We start from the raw sequence: 20,336 nt of genomic DNA, 5'->3' as shown, positions 1-20,336 counted from the left end.
ATTATTTTTTAACTTGAAAATGGGTTTAGACAGACAGATTCAAATTTATTTCTAAAATTTAAAGCTAGTTCACCTGACTTGCAGTGCAGTTGGACAAGCACTGTTTGCCATCAGCTGCTAGGTAAAAGTTTGTTGGGCAAGCACACTTGTAGCCACCTCCAGGTGAGAGCAAACACAGGTTACTGCAGCCGCCATTATTTATCTGGCATGGATGGTCTGCCACTGGAGAAGAAGGAAAGGGGCAAATCAGACATGGACAGGTGGAAATGTACATGTGGTTGTTAATGCAGGTGACGTACCTTCAGGCTGGCGGTATGGGTGGTAAATGTGGATGTCCATTGGTCTGTGCAGGGTGTTAATCAGCATAGTCTTATTGATCCCCAGTGTCTTATGAGCTCTGTTGATAGACTTTGTCTCCCAGTCCGTCCAGTAGATGTACTCCTCATACAGAGTCATAGCAAAAATGTGGGGGATATCCTGAGTCAGAACTAAATAGGTAGAAAATCACAAAGAAGTTAGTACCAACAACTGGAAAGTGTTAGACAACAGAATGTGTGCCTAAGTGTGTGTTACCTGTGTGTCTGTTGGTTCCATCCAAGCTGGCAAATGCAATGTAGTCCTCACGGGCATCGGCCCAGTAGATGCGGTCATTAACAAAATCCAGTGCCAGGCCATTTGGCCAGGTGATTTTATCCTCCACAATGACACTCCTGTTGGTGCCATCCATCCCAATCCTCCCTATGTGGGGGCTGTCACCCCAGTCAGACCAGTACAAGTACCTGTCAGGAAAGTTCAGTGTTAATTTATAAATTATTTCCAAACATAACACCCTCTACAGACAGATTCACACTATTTGGATCAGAATGAATAGAAGCAGAAGTCTTTGGCCAGACAGCCTTTATAATGAGAGCTCTACAAATGATAGTTCCATTAAATACACCATAATGTCATTGTAAACAAAACTATTTTTAAACCTGGTTAGAACACAGCAGGACTGTCATCATACCTATTATCCACACCCTTGTAGCTCTTATTTTCTTTTGTATATCATATTGTGCTGCTTCTAGGCTCGTCTGCCATTTTTTTTTATATTTATAGTGTTTTAATGCATATATGTGTTTTGCAGTGTTTTACTTTATCTATGTCCATTTTAACTGATTTTATGTGCTTTCTATCACACTAGTTTAAATATGGTTGATATGTTATGCTTATCTGAATAATTTGATTCCTGGCTGAGAGACAAGAGCTGAAAATCAGCCATCTGGATAACACTGGCACATTTACAGAGCTTTATCACTAATGTGCAAAGAGTAGCTGCCACATGTCTTGTGGTCAACTAAAACTGACTTTTTAACTCTTACCCATAGCGTACATCCACAGCCACAGCACGTGGCTCCCGCAGGCCGTTGTTCACCAGAACTGTCCGATATGCTCCATTCAGCTTTGACACCTCAATAGTATCCCGCCCCTTATCACACCAGTACAGATTTCCTCCGACCCAGTCTACTGCCAGACCATCTGGGTTGCTGAGTGATGTGCGGTGAAGGACCTGACAAATGAACAAGCAGTATGTCTATGAGAATCTGTGTCTCACAGTCATTTACCAGAATTATTGCACATACAAAGATACAAAGGCAAGCAGGTACTACTAGCACATTTTACTCTCTCCTTATCTTCCCTAGACAAGATGCTGCTCGACTGACCTGAACATCGCTGCCGTTGATGTGCATGCGTCGGATCATGCTGCCCTGTGTGGTCACATCTGTCCAATAAATCATCTGCTGGCGATAGTCAAAGTCCAGAGCCACAGCATTGTTCAGGCCCTGTCAAAGCGTGGGAGCTGCATTAGCCTGCCATGGTTATAAACCCTGCAGGATTTTTCTGAGCACATCAAAAGAACACGCTGTATCTACAGGTCTCACCTGTTTGAGCAGAGTGTAGTTAGAACCATCCAAGTTGAGCTTCCTCAGGTAATAGCGGTTGGCAAAGATGAGGAAGGGCTCCTCATCTGCAGGGAGAGAGACATCAAATGTAAGCGGATTTACCTTAAACGCATGCCTGAATGTTATTAATCTATCATGTTTCTTACCAGAAGTGGATTTGCATATTGTGGGGTTCTCAGGGCTAAGTTGGAAGCCCTCCACACACAGGCAGTGGAAACTGCCGTGTGTGTTGATGCAGCGCTGTGTGCAGGGATAAGTGGTTGTGCATTCATCAATGTCGACACACGTCTTCCCATCATCTTTCAGATGGAAGCCAGGGTGGCATCTACACTGTGAGGGAGTGAGGCCCAGAGCAGGTAAAGCAACAGTTCATGATGCTTATTTTACACATGCATTAATGAAGAGCTCACAATTCTTCTACTGTTTGCTTACCTTAAATCCTATTTTAAGGTCTTCACAGAGCTGGGAGCAGCCACTCAGTTTGCTGTTCAGGCACTCATTAATGAAGCAGTTCAGCTCATCAGAGCCATCACCGCAGTCATCTTTATGGTCACAGAGCATTGTCTCTGTGACGCAGTTCCCATTATTGCAGGCATACGCAGTGTCATTGCATTTCTTCTCTGTTTCATAAAATAAAGTAATGAAATGAAAAACAAATTAGGAAAAAATGTCAACCAGTGCAGCTGATATCATTTCAGAGCTTCAGGATTTAATTTCAGCTGCAATAGTTCAGAGAAACTGCTTTCCAGCTGCCAGAAGGATAAGTACAGACATCTTATTCTGCTTTATGTTCGTTAACATGCATCCCTAAAACGAGCGTGCCTTCTACATGTTTGAGATTGCTAATCTGCTGTTTGTATGCTTTATTCACATAATGCTGTTTGTTCTTTGGGTGCATCAGGCTAAGTTGGAAAAGAAAAGTTCTGATGGAGTGCACGTCTAACCTGGGCCATTGCACCGTGGGTTTTTGGGTGCCTCATCTGAGTGGTCATGGCAGTCAAAGTCTCCGTCACACTCCCACGAACTTTTAATAAGACAGCGTCCATTGGCACAGCGGAACTCGTTGGGCCCACATGTTGGATACTCTGCAGTGACAAAACACCACATGTTGTTAAAAATGAGTAAGCTTTTAACATCGACCTGTAAAGAGTGAGAGGTCATGGGTCCTCTTACCGCACTCCTGGGACTCATCAGATCCGTCGCTGCAGTCGTTGTCGTGGTCACACACAAAGTGCTTAGGAATACACTGTCGATTCTGGCACATGAACTCATTGCTATTGCATGTGTTGTTGAAGACTGAGACAAAAAATATTTGCAGATAAATGAGATGTTTTATGCTTCTAGACAACAGTACATTAGAGTCGTTAAAACCAGTATTCAGCTTGCACTCACCACAGCCAGCTTTAACATTCTCATCAGCTCCATCAGGACAGTCTTTGTCACCGTCACACTTCCAGTGCTGAGGAATACACATGTGCGATCCAGGGCACTGGAAAGCCTCGGGGCTGCAGGTTTTACTCTCTGTGAGGAAAAGATGATATTCAGAGCATTAAAAATGACTTTACTGCTCTCTCCATGTTTCTGTGATGCGTTGGTCTGTAGTACACTAGAATTTTTTTTGTTCTGGTCTACACAGATGAAAAATTGCCCCATACATTGACAGTGACTAATACTCACTGTGTTTCCAATGTACACATCAAAAATGATGTCAGTCTGTTATAGCACAGCGCTTCTACATTGGTACTCCTTAAACACTTCGGGTTGAATTACCTAGTTTAATTTTTTTTGTATTTTCACTGAAGGAAAGGTTTGCTGATTTTCTAAAATATATGTAAACATATCTGCGAACATAACAATATTGGAAACATTTACTTTGTTGGTGGGTCTGTGTCCCATCCAACAACATGGAGGAGGCAGGGTTTAAGACCTATACCGCAGCCAGCCACTAGGGGGCAGTGGAGATTTTGGTCTCACTTTCGGGGAGCTGTTATGGCATCCATGTTTATACAGTCTCTGGTCAGCACATACTGTTCTACTTGCTTTTATCAGACCTTTGTGTGAAACACTTACTGCACTTGCTGTCCTCATCGCTGCCATCCCCGCAGTCATCTGCTCCATCACACACCCAGCGATTGGGAATACAGCGATGGTTCACACACTCAAACTGAGTGGCTGAGCAGAACTTATCTAGAGAATCAAAGAAAATGTGTAAACGTAGCAAAATATAAGCTCAAAGAGCAAACAGTTAGTTGTGCTTCGGTGTGTTTAGATTCTGGTGTCTGGTGTCTCACCACAGTGAGCCTCGTCTGCACCGTTCTCACAGTCGTTCTCCTTATCACAAGTCCAGCTCATAGGGATACATCGTCCACTAGGACAAGCAAAGAAGGGCGTCGGACACTTTGTTTTCCCACTCCCTGGCAGAGTGACAGATAAGTGGTAAAAAGAAAAAATCAAAGAGGTAAGCCAGCATGAAAAAGAAAGCAGAAACTGGATTTACATTGTTATGTTTTTCTTGGAGTATTACCTTGCTAACTGCAATTTAATGCATGAAAAACATTGATTGTTTCTGCTCCTTTTTGCATAATCCAAATTGGCGTTTTGGCTATTCCATCTTAGAAAAAAGAAAATCACCTTTTTCCCACACATTGCATCTACTCTGAGATGTCATACAATACCTGGACAATTTCTTTCATCTGAGAAGTCTCCACAGTCGTTGGCTCCATCACATAGCCATGAAGGTGCATAGCAGAGTGTGGTATACTCGCACTTCTGAAACATCACTCCCTTCACTCCCAGGTGGAAATAGCTGGAACAGTCCGTGGCAGCTGAACAAAGAGAGAATTTTGTGAGACTTTTACATCAGATTTCATTTCTCTGACTGAATCTGGTTGTTTGAACTCACTGCAGTTCATCTCATCGCTTGCATCCTCACAGTCCACTTTCTGGTTACACTTGCTGGAGTTGGAGATGCAACTTCCATCTCTGCACTGGAACTGATCGAGTGAGCACTGTGTACCTAACACATGACAAAACAAGGTGTTTAGATGGAACATTATTTACAATCAAATACATGTGTGCTGCCATTACAAACATGTCCAGTTGACTCACTGTTACAGAAGAGTTCATCAGAATTGTCTCCGCAGTCATCCTGCCCATTGCACCAGGAGCTGTGCCCCACACAGCGGCTATTTACACACCGTCTGTAGCCCTTCTTACACACACGGTTGGCTGAGAACCACAGCATGGACTCAGATTACTAATGTCAACAAGAAAAATATGTCTGAAAGTGTTTTGACAGAGGAAAAGGGTCCACTCACCACAGTAGGACTGTTTCTCATCAGACTTGTCCTTGCAGTGTGCCATGCCATCACAAGTCAGAGTGTAGTTAACACAGTCTCCATTTCCACACTCAAACTCATCTATGTTGTTACATGTGGTGTTGAGGGCTGAGTGACAAACAAAGAAGAAAATGGAACTTTTTTTTCACAGATGACCAAGGCGTGCAGCAAAGAAAGAGCATCTATTCAGCATAATCAACAGAATTGATTACAAAGTGACTAAAATACTGAAAGGTTTTAAGCATTTAGGATCTTGCTGTGTCAGTCTGAGTTTACATAAGTAACCAAGACAATCTAAATCTGCAGGTGGTCTGTGGTTTTCTCCACATTGCTTCAAACAACTAGTTTATTATTGTATAAGAAGAACTGCAGCTGCTCTATTTTCAGTTTGTGTGAGTCAAAAAACACCCTTTACTTTTAGCGTCATTTTTGTCATATTACCTATGCAGGTGTTGTCCTCCAAAAGCTTCCTGTCACCACGACAACTGCAATTGACCCGTCCCTCAGAGGTCAGCAGACACAGGTCCTGACATCCTCCATTGTTAACACGACACAGAGAGAACTCACCTGTGAAGACACCAGGAAAGCCTGACTGAATTTCTTAGACATGGACAAACACGTTTTGACTCTCACATCAGAATGTGGCTCTGCCTCAGCTAAATGCATAATTCAATGTGATTCAATCTAAATAGGATTTGAAGCTGTTACAGCAGGGCTCTCTGTGGGCCGCTGTGGGTACTGGAGTGTGAGAGTTTACTGAATGAGGAATTTTGGAGGAGCTGGAGAGCCATGGTTTAAAAGATGCAGGCAATGGGTGATAGAAAATAACAGTAAAAAATCAATCAAAATTTCCTAAAAATTTCCAAAATGTAAAAAGCAACTTGTCAAAGCTCTTAATTTTGTAGTTAATTAACGGATAATTGGATACACTGTATGAACAAACGCACACCTCACTTCCTAATTTTTCGTAAAACTTACAGCTGTTAGTGTCGTTGGCCACCGCCACAATACCCATTGGCTGCTGAGGGATGTCAGCGCGCAGCACCTTCATATCTCCGCCTGTGTATTTGTCAGCACGAAGCACGGCCCTCCGTACCCAGTCAGTCCAGAAGATGTAGTCTCCATACACAGCCAAGCCAAATGGATGGACTGGTTCATTCTTCAGCACCACCTGCAGGGGACAGCACAGACACAACCATGATTGACATGTAAGAAATCTCAGCCTGGGCTGAAAGCCTTTATTAGGTAATCCAATGATACAGCCAAATATTTTCATTAAATGATTATGTCACTCACATATCGCCGACTGCCGTCATACTCGCAGCGTTCAATCTTATCCAGTGTGGCGTCAGAGAAATAGAGTTTTTCAGCACGGTGGTCTATGGCCAGGCCGTTAGGGGTCCTGATGTCCGTGCCAATGATCACAAGGACATTGGCACCAGTCAGTGTGGCCCGCATGATACTGGGAGACTGCTCATTCCAGTTGGTCCAAAACATCAGGCTGTAGGAAAGGATAATAATATGTAATATAAAATCATTTAGCAGCAGTATATAGATATGTACAAGTGAATCAGTTTTAACCTCTGACACTCGTCGAGGACAAAGGCTCGTGGGTGGTCGTCTCCTGACATGGTGACCACGGTGTGCCGGTCAACAGCACCCCACCGGCTCTGATCAACAGTGTGACGGGTGATGGTTGAGGTAGTGTAGCTGGTCCAGTATAACATATCCCAGCCCCTGTGGTATGCCAAACCTTCCACTGAGCCCACATCTGGAAAAGAATGATGTAGAGAAGAAGGGAAAGACAGCGGAAGAACCGAGAGACATGAAACCAGAGAGAGAGAAAGAGAAAAGAAAAAAAAAATACGTCAATCTCAGTGTAATGTTAAAAGGCCAAATGTGGATTGTCTGGCAGCAGCTCAGTGTTGGCACACTGCTGTGTGGCAGCACAGAGTCAGAGCTCTGGACATGACAGCTTGGTATTAATGACCAGGAACACTGTGTGATTCAAGGCTTTTTTTCCAGCAAATAGCTCAGTAAAAAGGTCACAATAACAGTTACCGGCTAGCACATAACTTTCCATTGCACTACCTCATCAACAGATGAGAAGTAAGAGGTCATTTTTCTGCTCTGCAGCCTCGGAATGAGTAAGAGGTTATAAGTTTCATGCCTGTGAGAGGGCCAAAAGACAGAAGAATCAGCCAAGATGGAAGAACACAAAGTTCTGTAGCAGCAGATAGAGAACAGCTGCTCGGCTTCTAAGAACACATACTGAAAGTTCTCCAGTCCCAAATAATACAATGATAGCTTCCTTGTTGTTAGACAGACACACAGACAGATAGACAGATAGACAGTCAGACAGACAGACAAACAGACAGAGGTTTAATGTCCTGTTGTTGCTATGGAACAGCAAGGGTGTAATGATTCAAGTGACCTTCTCTTATGTCTAGATGTGATGTCATTACAACTCCGGCCACAGGAACAGCCACGTTCCCCACCTGGTGGGACACTTGACACAACACCTAAATATCTCCAGTGCAGCATCGCGGACATGAATCATCACTTGAGATTCTGAGCGAAGAAAAGCAACTGGAAATACGTGCAGGGCCATGTAACACATAAAACTCCCCTCTGCTTTTCACACTCATAAATCAAAGCCTAAAAAAATCAATAGAGAACAAAATGAAATCTATTCCCTCATTTCCTCTTTCTTTAGTGCTGTTAATGAATTGTAAATCTCTAGCTTGCAGCACTCTCCACTCAAAGTCCTTCTGTTTAGCTTCAAATAGTTGTTGACCCAAGCCTATCTAGCGTTCTGTGCATTTTATCACTTGTTGTTTACAGTAATACAGATGAGCTGATTTTATGGTTCTTGCGCTCAGGAGCTTATACTGACTCTGATTTTATTGGAGCTATCTCTGCAGTAGACGTGATAGCAGCTCAGGGTTTGCTATCAGGCTTTTCAGTCAATAATTACCCTGATTCTGAAGGCAAACACTACTTCACTCTGTCTCTCTTTGTGTATTTAGACTGTATCTTGTGTATTTTTGTATGCGTGTGCAGCAGGCTAGTACATCCACACAATGTACAGAACCTCTCAGAAAATGAGAGGACACAATGGAGCATGGGAAAAACTATGTTTGGCCAGCTTAGACCCTCCCACGGTAAGCTGGCCAGTCCTTTTCTGTCCTGTCACAGTCAGTCCAGAGTTCACCTACCATTTACTCGGTTTCATCTTCTGTGACTGTTAAGCTATTCGCCTCTCCCTTCTACCTCTGCTGCTACTGCTCTATTTCTCAGGAGATCCAGTTTTCTGAGGCTGCTGGAGGAATGCTGATTGATGAGCACAGTGCTTGATTGGGATGTCATGTGGAGTAGCCGCTTGCTTTGAGGTAGCAGGAAATCACGCAATCTACAGCATTTTAGCTCTCAACACTCGTTTGTCCGGAACAGCGAGCCAGCAGTGAAGAATGAATACCTGAGCAGCTCAGAAATCTGGAGTGTCTTGACTTCAGCGGAGGGGTCTGATGCTGCTTTGTTCCCTCTACCACCCGGCAGCCTATAAGAGGTGGAACTGATTGTGTGGACTGAAATGACTTTGGGGAAGCAACTATAAAAGTAATCATGAACTGGAGGTCTTTTAACAGACAATTTTTAGACAGTAACGTTTTTACATTATCAGAAAAAAAATGAAATGTGTGTTTTTAACCTTTTGGTGACTGATATTCATTGTCACTACCCTTGATCATAAATGACAGGAAATGTGAGCGATAACATTTCTGACTGTGCTATTGGCTCACAATCATTCCCACATCTATTATCAGTAGTTTTATGACCGGTTTAAGCCAACAAAGAATACTGCCTTTTAACAGAAGCAGAATACTGGAACCAAAGACAGGATGCTGCTGTTGAACTCTACAGACAGAGACGATCTGCTGGGGAACAGCAGTGACACCGGGCTGGCCAACGTGGAGCAGGTGCTAGTGCCAGTACTAGATTCACTAGTTCTGCTTCTGGGAGTTAGTGGGCACACAATGGTGATGGTGATTTTGTGTGGACGGTGGGGGAGAGGAATGGGACCATCCTCCCAAAGCTCAATGACAGGCACAGGGACAGACATCCTCCTGCTGGCTCTAAGTGCTGCTGACCTGCTTTTGCTCTCCATGCTTCCCTTCCACACTGCAGCCATAGCCTTGCAGCAATGGCCATTTGGGGACGTCATGTGTCGCCTGGTCGGCTTCTTGGGATCGGCCTGCTCCTCAGCCAGCGTCTTTACCTTGGCCACTCTGGCTGTGTCTCGCTATCTGACTGTAGTGAAGCCTGCCAGAGCTTACTGCCTCCTCTCCTGTCGGCGAGTAACTATTGCTGCCATGCTGCTCTGGGTTCCAGCCTGCTGCCTTGCTGCTCCCCAGCTGCTGTTTCGCTATGTGGGAACTCCACGACGAAACCCTGATGGCCTCACCTGCTTTGCTTTCCTGTCTCACCAAGACCAGCTGATCTATGGATTGTTTCACTTCCTTGTGGCCTTCTTGCTTCCACTAGTTACCATTGCAGTGGCATATAGTAGCATCTATGTGTTCCTCTGGAGGACCCAAAATGCTGGAAGGGCCCCACAAGTGGAGCAATACCAAAGCAAAGTGACCCAGACGTCAGCAATGCTGGTGCTGGCCTTTACCGTGTGCTGGTTACCGTCTTATGGTCTCATGTTGGCCTTACTGGTGGATCAAAACTCAGGGGCGACTGGAACCTCACCACGTTACGGTGCCTTCACTGTGTTTGCACGCCTCATGGCAACATCCTCTACAGTGGTCAACCCTATCCTTTATGTGCTGATGTCCCATAAGTTCAGAAAGGACCTTCTGAGGCTGTTTAAGAGGAAAGGGCAAAGAGCCAATGGAGCTGTTGCAATGACTAATGCATGACAGTATTACTGCATGTGACGACCTAAATATAACTGACTATCTGACACATAGAACTGTGCAAATCCCAGCAAGAGGGAATTACAATAAAATAATTACAAGCTGACTTGCTGAAAGACTAGAAACGTAAACTAAAAATGGACACAAATTTCCCTCATGAAGAAAATCAACTTAACATGCAAAACAGCAGTCATTCATTGTTAGTCCGAATATTGTATGAGTAAAGAAAGAAATGTTTGTCCAGGGAGTTGCTGTTCTGCATGTACTGAGGAAGAACCCATCCCGAATCACACATTCCTTGTAAAACAGATTAAAGTAAAGGCACTTTGGTGGAACATTAACAGAGTACCTGTGTTTTGTTGTCCTGAGATAAGGTGATTGAAGGTTTGTCTTATGTTGGTATAGCTTCTACTCTCAAAAGCTCAGATAAAACAAACAAAAAAACTTTTGTTTCTAGTTTGGCTCAAATACAAAAGACTTAACACTTCCTGGTCCTGTTTATATGAGGATGAAACTCCAGCAGCTTTCCTTTCCACAGAGAATTCACACTAGGGGAGTCTGATACTAAAACAAAGCCATAACTGACTTACCTAATGTCAGGAGCTTTATTAGTTACTACATAATAGATAGTAAAAGAAAAACTCACTCTCTACTATGGTCTTGCGGTCAGATCCATCATCACTGATCTGCTGAATGTTGCCAAAATGGATATCACTGAAAAAGATGCGGTTGGCTCCTTTCCCCCCTCCACCTCTGTAATCAAAAGTGAGTGCGATGACATTCTTCATGTGCTCTGGGTCCTCGAACGGTTTTATCGGTGCATTCAGGTTGTTTTCATCTGACAGGTGGACACTTTTTAGTATGGTACGCTCTGAGTACAGGAGGTAGCCATCGTAGTCACGACAACTGCAGCCATCTTCAGCCAGCATGCCATGGGCGCAGGCACATGTACGTGCTCCGTTGCCACGGTAAAGACAAAGCTGCTGACACCCACCGTTGTTGTCTTTGCATACATTTGTTCCTGTAAGTAGATAACAAATTACATACTTTCAATAATAATTTCATAAATTTTATACAGAAAAACAAAATGTAAAAATGCAATTGTAATTGTAATTTGATGTACAATGAAAATCATAACCTGAACAATTCTCAACTCTTGCATTTGAAGCAGACTTTGTTTACCTTGCTGTCTGGCCCTGTTGAAGACCTTAATGTCTTTGAGCTGCACTCCAATACCAGTCCTCAGAGACACAGAGTCTGTGGCGTTGTCTTTGCTGCCTCTCTTAATGGAGCCGTTAGCATGTGTTCTGGATGCCAGCAGAAAGATAAGCAGCTTTAAACACAGATATTCATACTGTGGGTAAAAATAACGTGCGGATAACACAAGAACATGGCTGACCTGTCACTCCAATAGATATAGCTCTCAAACACTGACACAGAGAACATGTCCATGTTGTTGTTGGCCAGCACCACTTCCCTGTTTTCTCCTGTCTCCAGGTTAATGCGCTCAATTTTGTCTGTCCTGGCATCGCACCAGTACAGCAGACCCTCCTATAAGACCAGGTTGCAATGATGCTGATGTCCATTCTCTTTTTGTTGTTATTCAGTGATGTAAACAGAAAAATGTTCTGTTACCTCATAGTCAATGGAGATACCATTGGGCCAGCTGATACTGACATTGACCAGAACAGCCCGCTGAGTTCCATCCAGACGAGACCGTTCAATGCGGGGATACTGGCCCCACTCTGTCCAGAACAGGTAGCTACACGCACAAACACACAGAAGCACAAGGTATTTTCCACACCAATCAATACTGAGATACATTACAGAAGTAGAAGCTGAAGTAAGAGTTCAACGCAGCATTTGTTTTTCCTCACCCTTTCTCAGGATGCACAGTGATAGCACGAGGCTTATCCAGGCCCTGGGAGATCACCACATAGCGGAAGGAGCCATTCAGTCTGGCCACTTCAATCACATCAAAGCCTTGGTCTGTCCAATAGATGTTTCCTGTGGAGGGCAAAGGAGAATGCAGATTCTGTGCCTCCCCTACATGTATATTGTTCAGACCAAGCTGAACAGAACTTTATCCAAGAAGTACGTTTTCCCTTTGTTTTCACTTTTTGTTTTTGTCTCTCACCTGCTATCCAGTCAACAGCAATGCCCTCAACCCTGCCAATGCCATTAGTGACCACATCCTCTCTCCATGTCTGGTCTCTCTTGGCCCTGCTGATGGTGCTCAGGCCCATGTCCACCCAGTAGATAGTGTCATTGTCTGTGTAAACAAGAACAGAAAAAATATTATATATTATATATTTATCAGGTACATCAAATGTAGGTATCAAGCATTTGCCAAGAAACCATGTTAGAACAGTCTTACCAGCATGGAAATCTATGCCTACGGCTAGGGAGGTGCCTGACACTGGTACCAGGGCATCAGACTTGTCTGATGGGTCCAAAGGAATACCACGTATGCCCTCATGCACAGAGTACAGCAGAAAAGATCCCACACCTACAGTAAACAAAAATTTAGTAAAGTACTTTTGAGCTGTTAAAAAGTGGTGTTACGTAACATCCTCCTGTCCTCTTTAATTTTTCAACTATTCTTGATTCCAAATGTGGCTGAAATTAAGCATACAAAGGGTGTATGAATGCATCATACCCTCACAAGACTGCTGCCCTCTGCGTAAGCTGTATCCTGCAGTGCACATACAGGCTCTGCTGGTTGGGGAGGTGGGGAGACACAGCTGGGAACAGTCTCCATTGTTATTACTGCACAGATTGGTGCCTGGGAACACAAAAGCACAAGAACAAATACACAAAACAAATCAAAGACGAGTCACCGAGACTACAAAAACAGATGTGCTTTACATAAACAAGGTACGCATAGCCTGCAAAACTGACATTACTGAGAAGGACATAACTTGTAGCCATTTTGCCAGGTTTAACAGATTAACAAAAAAAGACTGAAAGACAGCTGCTGCGTGGTAAAAACCTTTCTGCACAGTTTCATTGTAGATTTTCATGTGCATCATTGGAGACGTGCTGTTCCTCAGAACTTTCCAGTTGCCACCATCTTTTTTGTCACACGTTCCTATCTGGTCAGTTCCTTGGTCTGCCCACCACAACTTGTCTCCTGAAGGTACAACAGAACAGTATGATAGAAAACAGAGCAACATTTAAAGGTCCACACATGTTAATAACCATTCCAAATGAGTGACCTTATCAAATGTCCTGGACAAGCACTTTTGGAATATTTAATAACAAACATTTGTTTGAGACCTACCCATGATGGCCAGAGCAGTAGCCTTGGTAAGCTTTCCTTTGACTCCCTCAAGCACCTCCAGTCCAGAGCCATCCAGTTTACAGCGACTGATGGTGCTGTTTCCTGAGCTGATCCAGTAAAGTTGCTCAGTGTCAAAGTCAAGGGAGAGGCCTGGTAAAGTAAAGACAGCAGATGTGTGTTCCCCTGCCCCATCACTAGGGTGTGCTGTCTCTCATGTATTCTCACAATGAAGTTGTTAGTATGTCACTCACCAACTGGGCCTTTCTGATTGGTGAAGAGGACGCTGCGGTTGCTGCCATCTGTGTTGGCCATGCTGATGTTGTCCCCATCTGTCCAGTACAGCTTCCTGAGATAAAGTGCACATTAGAGGAAGAGCTTGTTGACCAAAGTTAGGCAGTGTGCCATGTAGAACATTCAAGCCACAATGCTGTAATTTGGTAAATTTAGAGAACTTATAACACTGCAGGACACATTCTAATTACAACAACAAACTGTATGTACTTTATGTGCTACATGCCAGATACATTTTTGTTGTCTATGTTAAATTTGGCTAAAGGTTTTTCCTCTTGAACAACAGATCTTACTTTTAGAAGTTAAAAGAAATAGGAACACTAGTAAAACAGTAAAATCTGTGGAGCATGTGGTCAGTAGCCAGAAAAAAGGTGTGTGAACTTAACAGAACATAAATCTTTCTCATTAAAGGCCCAACAGAAAGTGAAGCAAAATGGACAAAAAGACAAAACAAAATTTGGATCATTCAGGTCAGCAGTGGACATCCCCACTCACATAAACACCTTTCCTCTGTCCTCAATGAACACACAGATCTGGGCTAATGTGATCACCCGTCACTGTGTTTAGACTGCATGTAGTCTGTGTTTATACTGTATCTGTCTTCTGCCCCATCATTCACTTCCTGTTAAGGCCAACCACGCACACCACACCCTTCATTTGTTTGTTGGCATGTCTTTAAATAAAGCCTCTGCAACACTTAAAACTCCCACATTGGCGTGTTTTTGTGCACACAAGTTTGTACCATCCCATCTCTCTTTGACTCCGCCCACTCTTGGTGGGGTCAGTATGTTTGTGCGCCAGAAAAAGGAGACAGCCCCTGCATATGGATCTAGCATCTGCTTCTCATTTTCCCTCTACACCAACAATGCTCAGATCGGAAACATTCCTCCGCCTTAAGTAGGCTAAGTCTCTCAAAGGAAGGAAGGAGTACAAAGGAAAAAGTATAAGAGGGCAAAGATATTTTTAAGAAAATATCCTTTTCTTCTTTGACCTCAAAACTAAAAGTCATACATATTCCTGCCAAAGCAGAAACTAAAAGTATAAATACAGATGGTCTGTTTCTGCTCTGCTGGGGGGGTGAAGGGAGGTTTAGAGTAGAGGAGGATGTAGTTTCAAGAGCGAAGACATGAGGGGAGAAAATGGAAATTTGTTAAGCAAGACAGGGGGAGACAGGAAGTTAGATAAACAGAGAAGAGACTGAACAGAAACAGAAATAGTGAAAGAAAACAATACAGACACGGCCAGTAAATAATTCATGGATCTGAGCTCAGAAACTTCTTAAATAGGAAAAAGAGCGGCAAAAATGAACGATGACAGAACCACTTCTTGGATAACACAACACTCAGAAGTCAGCAACTATTTGTGTGTGTGTGCACACACCTCTGTGTGTACCTTACAGGTGAAATTAGGAGAATGTCTGAGTCCTTACAGCTTTTTACAGTTACAGCTTTGTCGTGTGTGTGTATGTTGGTCTGTGTGTGTATGACCCACCCCAGTATTGGATGCAGCACTAGACAGTGTGGTTTGTCCAAGCCCTGGATGACAGCATTTTTGAAGGAGCCATCCAATCTGGCAACATTTATCTGTTTTTTATTGGCATCATAGCTGGTCCAGAAGAGGTTCCTGGATACCCAGTCCACTGCCAGGCCATGAGTATTAGGAAGATCTGATGACAGATTAAGAAAAAAACATTTTCATTGATCTTGTTTTAAGATCTAAAAACCCAAACAGACCTTTCAGCATCACTGTGGCTAGAAGTGTCACTATACATGAATATCCAGATACCCACCATATGGTTGCCTCAATGCATGTATTGGAAAACTAAACTTGACTGCTGTCAACAGTGGCAGGTTTACTGGAATACATAGTCATTTAATACTCCTAAATTATTTTTAATGGCATACAAGAACTGAGTTTGGAGACTAAATTGGCTTTTGGATTACAGCACTACTTATTCATCTTAACTACTTTCCAGCTGACTTGTTTTTAAGACACAATGTTGAAAAGCACCTGGTAGCTGATCCACACATACTTACTGAATTATGGACAAAATCCTGTTTCAATGAACATGCTTCCTTTAAAAACAATAAGCATTCTAATTATGGCTCGTGTTTTTTGCATTGCCTCTAGCATACCAGCAGAGACCACAGTCTCAACTCCAGTGCCGTTGATGAAAGCCCTCTTGATGGTCTGAGTCCGGACATCTGACCAGTAGATGCGGTGCTCCAGAGCATCATAGTCCACCACAGTCACATTATCGATGTCAGGCACGGTGAAGGAAATAATGTAGTTGTAGTACGGGTTATCGATGTCCACTCCTCTGATCTCTATCTGTCTGGCGTAGAGCAAAAACTGACGAGACTCTGCAGGAGAGACAAAATGTCAACAGGCATCCTTCAGTATTCAATGTGAGTAATTGGGTGTTTAATGCAGCTTCAAGTCAGAGGTTGAATGCATGAGTACACACACTAATCCCAGCATGGTGGATAGATGATTGCAGCATGGATGAGTGCGTCTGTGCATTCTTCCTGCCACTTGAACAAACAGTTAATCCAATTGTATGTTTGACTCTAATGATTGTGTCTGGCTGGCTAACTCAATAGCACAACCATGACAGCGAGACCAAATTCAATCACCCAGATGCATTACAATTGCATTGGTTTCAACAGTCAGCTATCATTTAGCTGTGTGTAGCTTAAATGATAGACAGGGAAAAGGGAAAAGAGAGAGAGAGAGGTGAGAGTAATGACAGTGTCAGGCTGTATCGGCCAGACCAGACTAGGCGGTGGATGTGGAAGGTTACGGCTGATGCCTGCATCAGACAGAATGGGGCTCTCCATTCCATTACCCCTGAAGATAATAGAAAGTGCTGCCCTGAATACTAAACTCACACACTGAATAAACAAGACTGCTCTCACTTTTCAGGCAAACACTTCAATATGCTCCAAAGCTATCACAGCACCTCAGAGCGAAAAAGAAAAGTCTGGATTATTTAATCACTTCTCTCTGACACACATACACACACAAGACAAAAATGTAAATAATCCCACAAGGACAGAGGTTGCACTGTGGTATTCAATATCAGCTCTGCTAAGGCAAAAAAAGAGGGGGAAATCGTCTGCAAGCTCAGTGGAAAACCAGAGTGTTCTCTGCATTTATATATACATGATGTGTTTAGGCTCACCATAACAAGTACGTTTGTCAGGACCCAGCTTCATGAGGTGAGGACAAGCGCAGGAGAATGTCTGATTGTAGTTGATGAGACATAGATGAGAGCAGGGCTCCTTTCCATCCTTAGCTGCACATGGGTTAGGAGCTGAGGAAAGGTGAAAAAGATTCATGATGTGTACATACTGTGTCTCAGTAATCACTACATGTAATATCTATTTATTGGACTGACAGTGTGTGTTTGTGCATGTGTGCATTTCTTACCCTGTGGCTGTCTGGATGGATGGTAGACCTGAAGGTCAAAGGGTTGTGTATTGGTTCTTTGTACCACAGTGACGTTGCTTCCGGTCCACTTGTTGGCTTTGGCCAGTGTGTTGGTCCTCCAGTCCGTCCAGTAAACCTCCCCACCGTACATGGTGACAGCAAATGGGTGTGACAGATACTCATGGCCCCTCAGAACTTCAATTAGTCCGGAGCCATCATACTTGGCTGAATAAATGGCATCAGATCTACATGTAGCACAAATTTTCAGTTACATTTGTTTGTACATTTTATATATAAAGTAGTTTTTGTGTGTTTGTAAGACCTGGCATCAATCCAGAGAATGCGTCGCTCCAGGTAATCCACAGTGAGTCCATTTGGCCAGCCACCATTTCCAGTTTCCTTATGAATGGTCTTCCTACCTTCTCCACTCATGGATGCAGCTTCTATCCTCGGCAAACTGGCATCCCAATCTGTCCAAAAGAGGATCCTGCCACAACATGGAGGTGTGGTCACTCAATCAGCTCGGCAAAATACATTATAGACTTCACAGTGTATTCTGCAAGATGACTCAAAGCGGTAGATACATAAATACATCATCAGAATGACTGCATGTAACAGTGTGGATGAATGTTTCATTTACAATATCTGAAATCAGGAGCCAATGTGATTGCAATGCTATGTCTGGAAAAATGTACCAAACGCTTTATAATTTTCACGGCATCAAGTTAGACCACAGATAGTTTTACATTTCATAGTGAATAATGCGGCAAAAGTAATAAGTCTAAATCTCATCTAATAAGTCACAAACACATAGTTCGTTACTTCTTGATAATTACAGAATTATAATTACAGAACAATCATTCTGTAAGTACTATTTTCATTTGTTGCGAATGTGTTTTGTTTGACACGAGCAGACAGACGAAACAGAGGCAGCAGTGCAGCTGTTACCCATCACGGGGGTCAAGCGCAATGGCTCGAGGATGCTCCACTTCTCCAGCTAACAGTGTCGTCCTCATGGTTCCATCCAATTTAGCCACCTCAATCTGATCCAGGTTACTTTCCACCCAGTAAATGTTTCCTGCTATCCAATCCACTGCCAGACCTTCAGGTGTAGCCAGGCCGTACTGGATGACCACATCAAAGCTGGTTAAAGCTACAAGAAAAGACACAGTAGGTGAGATGCTGTATTTTGTCTGTCTATGTATCTACATATCTATCTGATGTAGTGGAGAGATTAAATCACTGTAAAAACATTTAATCTCATTGCCCAGTAAAATCAACATTTCTCCAGGGTACTTAAGTTTCTTAATGAATTCACACAGTATTTCAATATGTACCGTTAAAAGGCTTTGAAGCCTGGGATCTGCTGATGGTTACATTTCATACTGTAAACCCAAAGCACTGACACACTTGGCTTCAGTATTCACATATTATGTAAATGTAATCTAGTTATTTGGATTGAAAGCTAATATTGCATCACACACTGTAATCCCTTTAATCGAATGGTTGGGACGTTGGGAGAGAAAGCACATGACAGAGCTGTAAATGAGAACATAAATAAATACAGGAGAGGCCCAGCAGGGGATGTGACTCGACAATTACAGTCTTAAAAGCGAAACACGTGGAGGGCCACAGAGACATTTACCAACCTCCCTCTAAACCTTTAATTTACAATTCAGTGCCTGATCAGAGGGACAAGTCTAATTAATGGAGAAGAATAATTATCCTGTCTGGAACAATGAAAACACACATTTACTAGTACCTATGGACAACAACATATACATATCCATGCATACAAACACACATCCTTGTTGTTACTGCTGCAAAAAATGCAGCAATGATGAAGCCTCATTTGGTGCTGCTGCGAGTCAGTATTGACTGGTGTGGCATTTAAGAACCTTGATTTCCACTACGCATGGCAGCCGCTCACACCTTCTCACAAATTTTTTTTTTTTATTGTATTTTCAAAAATCCATCTACAGATGAAAACCATGTAATATGTAATATAAAGCTAAAAGCTCCAGAAGAAATCAAGCAGATACTCAATTGACAATAATAAAGAATACAAAAAAAGTTGATTGATCATGCTGGATATGCTCACCTCCATTCTCAGACAGCTTTCCACGATAGATCTTATCCTCCACCACATCCGTCCAATAGAGGGCGCTCTGGCTGAGATGGAAGTCGAGGGCAATAGTGTTTCTGAGGCCAGGTACCAACACGCTGAACTCTCCCTTATTCAGATCAATGCGGCGGATCTCATGGCGGTTTGAGAAAATGATAAAGGGTTTGAAAGGATCTGTGGAAATCAAGAGGAAAAAGCTTTTACACAGGAGCCAAAGGGTTAAAACTTTTGCTTGGTCAACGGTAATTGTTACACAGCAGAATGCTCTGCTGCACAGCATGGAAAACATTGCGGCCGTGTTCCACTGCAGTGTGCGACAGTGTGTGTCCAATAAAGAGGATCTGTATTGAAAGTGGCTCTAATCCTGGATAATTAAAATGCAGTGTAAATAAGACAGGAGTTATCTGTAGCTAACAGGCAGCCAGACAGGCAGCAGGATGAATGACAGGGTGCTGGTGTCCGCTCTCTAAGACCTGGCAGTGAAAATCAGCAAAATTCACGTTTTCTCACTGACTAGTTACCACAGGGAGATAACTGTACTCTTTATGTGGATGATAAAATTCAAAGCTGATTGAAAGTGATGTAGCTGATCAGTGGTCCACAACTTACCTGTTCACTGACTTATTTAAAAGGCATTTCTCCTCTGCAGTTTATTCTCTGTTTCAGATTATTTCTCTTCATAAAATGACAACAGATAGAAACCTCTGCTTATGTTTTCCTGATGAACCTTCCCGTATTACACTTCTATTATAATCTCTCTCTTTTCTGTCTCCAGTGGTCTGTCGATTGTCCAAATGAGAATCACATTTTGGCATAATGCTTTATTTTTTGACCACAGTTTCCTGCTTGGGCTTCCGCTCCTCTACTTCATCCCAAAACCACACCGCATTTCTTGATTCTGCTGTTCTGAACCCTGGATCACTTCTACAGAGTTTTCTCTATAATGTACAGCTGAAAATAAGAAGACTGCTCCAATCATGTATGCCCACTTTTCGCTGACCCTTC

At 43.0% G+C, this 20,336-nt stretch overlaps 2 protein-coding genes across 4 annotated transcripts in view; one reads left to right on the top strand and one right to left on the bottom strand.

The window, feature by feature from the left end:
* Positions 1 to 20,336, bottom strand: part of LOC114435704 (low-density lipoprotein receptor-related protein 1-like) — a 75,074-nt gene that overhangs the window by 9,985 nt on the left and 44,753 nt on the right. For all 3 annotated transcript variants that reach the window (XM_028405610.1, XM_028405611.1, XM_028405612.1), the window contains 39 exons: positions 19,308 to 19,505; positions 18,155 to 18,359; positions 17,529 to 17,693; positions 17,207 to 17,451; positions 16,959 to 17,090; positions 15,910 to 16,137; positions 15,266 to 15,440; positions 13,735 to 13,829; positions 13,484 to 13,633; positions 13,193 to 13,333; positions 12,860 to 12,985; positions 12,578 to 12,709; positions 12,338 to 12,472; positions 12,078 to 12,207; positions 11,836 to 11,962; positions 11,600 to 11,751; positions 11,383 to 11,507; positions 10,847 to 11,221; positions 6,863 to 7,052; positions 6,578 to 6,782; positions 6,260 to 6,452; positions 5,723 to 5,848; positions 5,261 to 5,389; positions 5,052 to 5,171; positions 4,846 to 4,959; positions 4,619 to 4,768; positions 4,235 to 4,357; positions 4,014 to 4,130; positions 3,336 to 3,464; positions 3,117 to 3,239; positions 2,888 to 3,028; positions 2,376 to 2,563; positions 2,090 to 2,273; positions 1,923 to 2,008; positions 1,704 to 1,823; positions 1,362 to 1,549; positions 574 to 779; positions 300 to 488; positions 74 to 222 (listed from right to left, as the gene is read on the bottom strand). In XM_028405610.1, coding sequence (XP_028261411.1) covers positions 74 to 222; positions 300 to 488; positions 574 to 779; positions 1,362 to 1,549; positions 1,704 to 1,823; positions 1,923 to 2,008; positions 2,090 to 2,273; positions 2,376 to 2,563; positions 2,888 to 3,028; positions 3,117 to 3,239; positions 3,336 to 3,464; positions 4,014 to 4,130; positions 4,235 to 4,357; positions 4,619 to 4,768; positions 4,846 to 4,959; positions 5,052 to 5,171; positions 5,261 to 5,389; positions 5,723 to 5,848; positions 6,260 to 6,452; positions 6,578 to 6,782; positions 6,863 to 7,052; positions 10,847 to 11,221; positions 11,383 to 11,507; positions 11,600 to 11,751; positions 11,836 to 11,962; positions 12,078 to 12,207; positions 12,338 to 12,472; positions 12,578 to 12,709; positions 12,860 to 12,985; positions 13,193 to 13,333; positions 13,484 to 13,633; positions 13,735 to 13,829; positions 15,266 to 15,440; positions 15,910 to 16,137; positions 16,959 to 17,090; positions 17,207 to 17,451; positions 17,529 to 17,693; positions 18,155 to 18,359; positions 19,308 to 19,505 — 6,206 coding nt within the window. The remainder of the gene's footprint in view (positions 1 to 73; positions 223 to 299; positions 489 to 573; positions 780 to 1,361; positions 1,550 to 1,703; positions 1,824 to 1,922; positions 2,009 to 2,089; positions 2,274 to 2,375; positions 2,564 to 2,887; positions 3,029 to 3,116; positions 3,240 to 3,335; positions 3,465 to 4,013; positions 4,131 to 4,234; positions 4,358 to 4,618; positions 4,769 to 4,845; positions 4,960 to 5,051; positions 5,172 to 5,260; positions 5,390 to 5,722; positions 5,849 to 6,259; positions 6,453 to 6,577; positions 6,783 to 6,862; positions 7,053 to 10,846; positions 11,222 to 11,382; positions 11,508 to 11,599; positions 11,752 to 11,835; positions 11,963 to 12,077; positions 12,208 to 12,337; positions 12,473 to 12,577; positions 12,710 to 12,859; positions 12,986 to 13,192; positions 13,334 to 13,483; positions 13,634 to 13,734; positions 13,830 to 15,265; positions 15,441 to 15,909; positions 16,138 to 16,958; positions 17,091 to 17,206; positions 17,452 to 17,528; positions 17,694 to 18,154; positions 18,360 to 19,307; positions 19,506 to 20,336) is intronic.
* LOC114435707 (galanin receptor type 2-like) lies at positions 8,495 to 10,545 on the top strand. The gene has a single exon (XM_028405616.1). It carries the CDS (start codon positions 9,181 to 9,183, stop codon positions 10,201 to 10,203), a length of 1,023 nt encoding a protein of 340 aa, XP_028261417.1. The 5' UTR covers positions 8,495 to 9,180; the 3' UTR covers positions 10,204 to 10,545.

The sequence above is a fragment of the Parambassis ranga genome, chromosome 5, assembly GCF_900634625.1.
Source record: "Parambassis ranga chromosome 5, fParRan2.1, whole genome shotgun sequence".
In the NCBI taxonomy this organism is placed as follows: Eukaryota; Metazoa; Chordata; class Actinopteri; family Ambassidae; genus Parambassis; species Parambassis ranga.
This window is presented reverse-complemented; position numbering and strand designations above follow the sequence as displayed.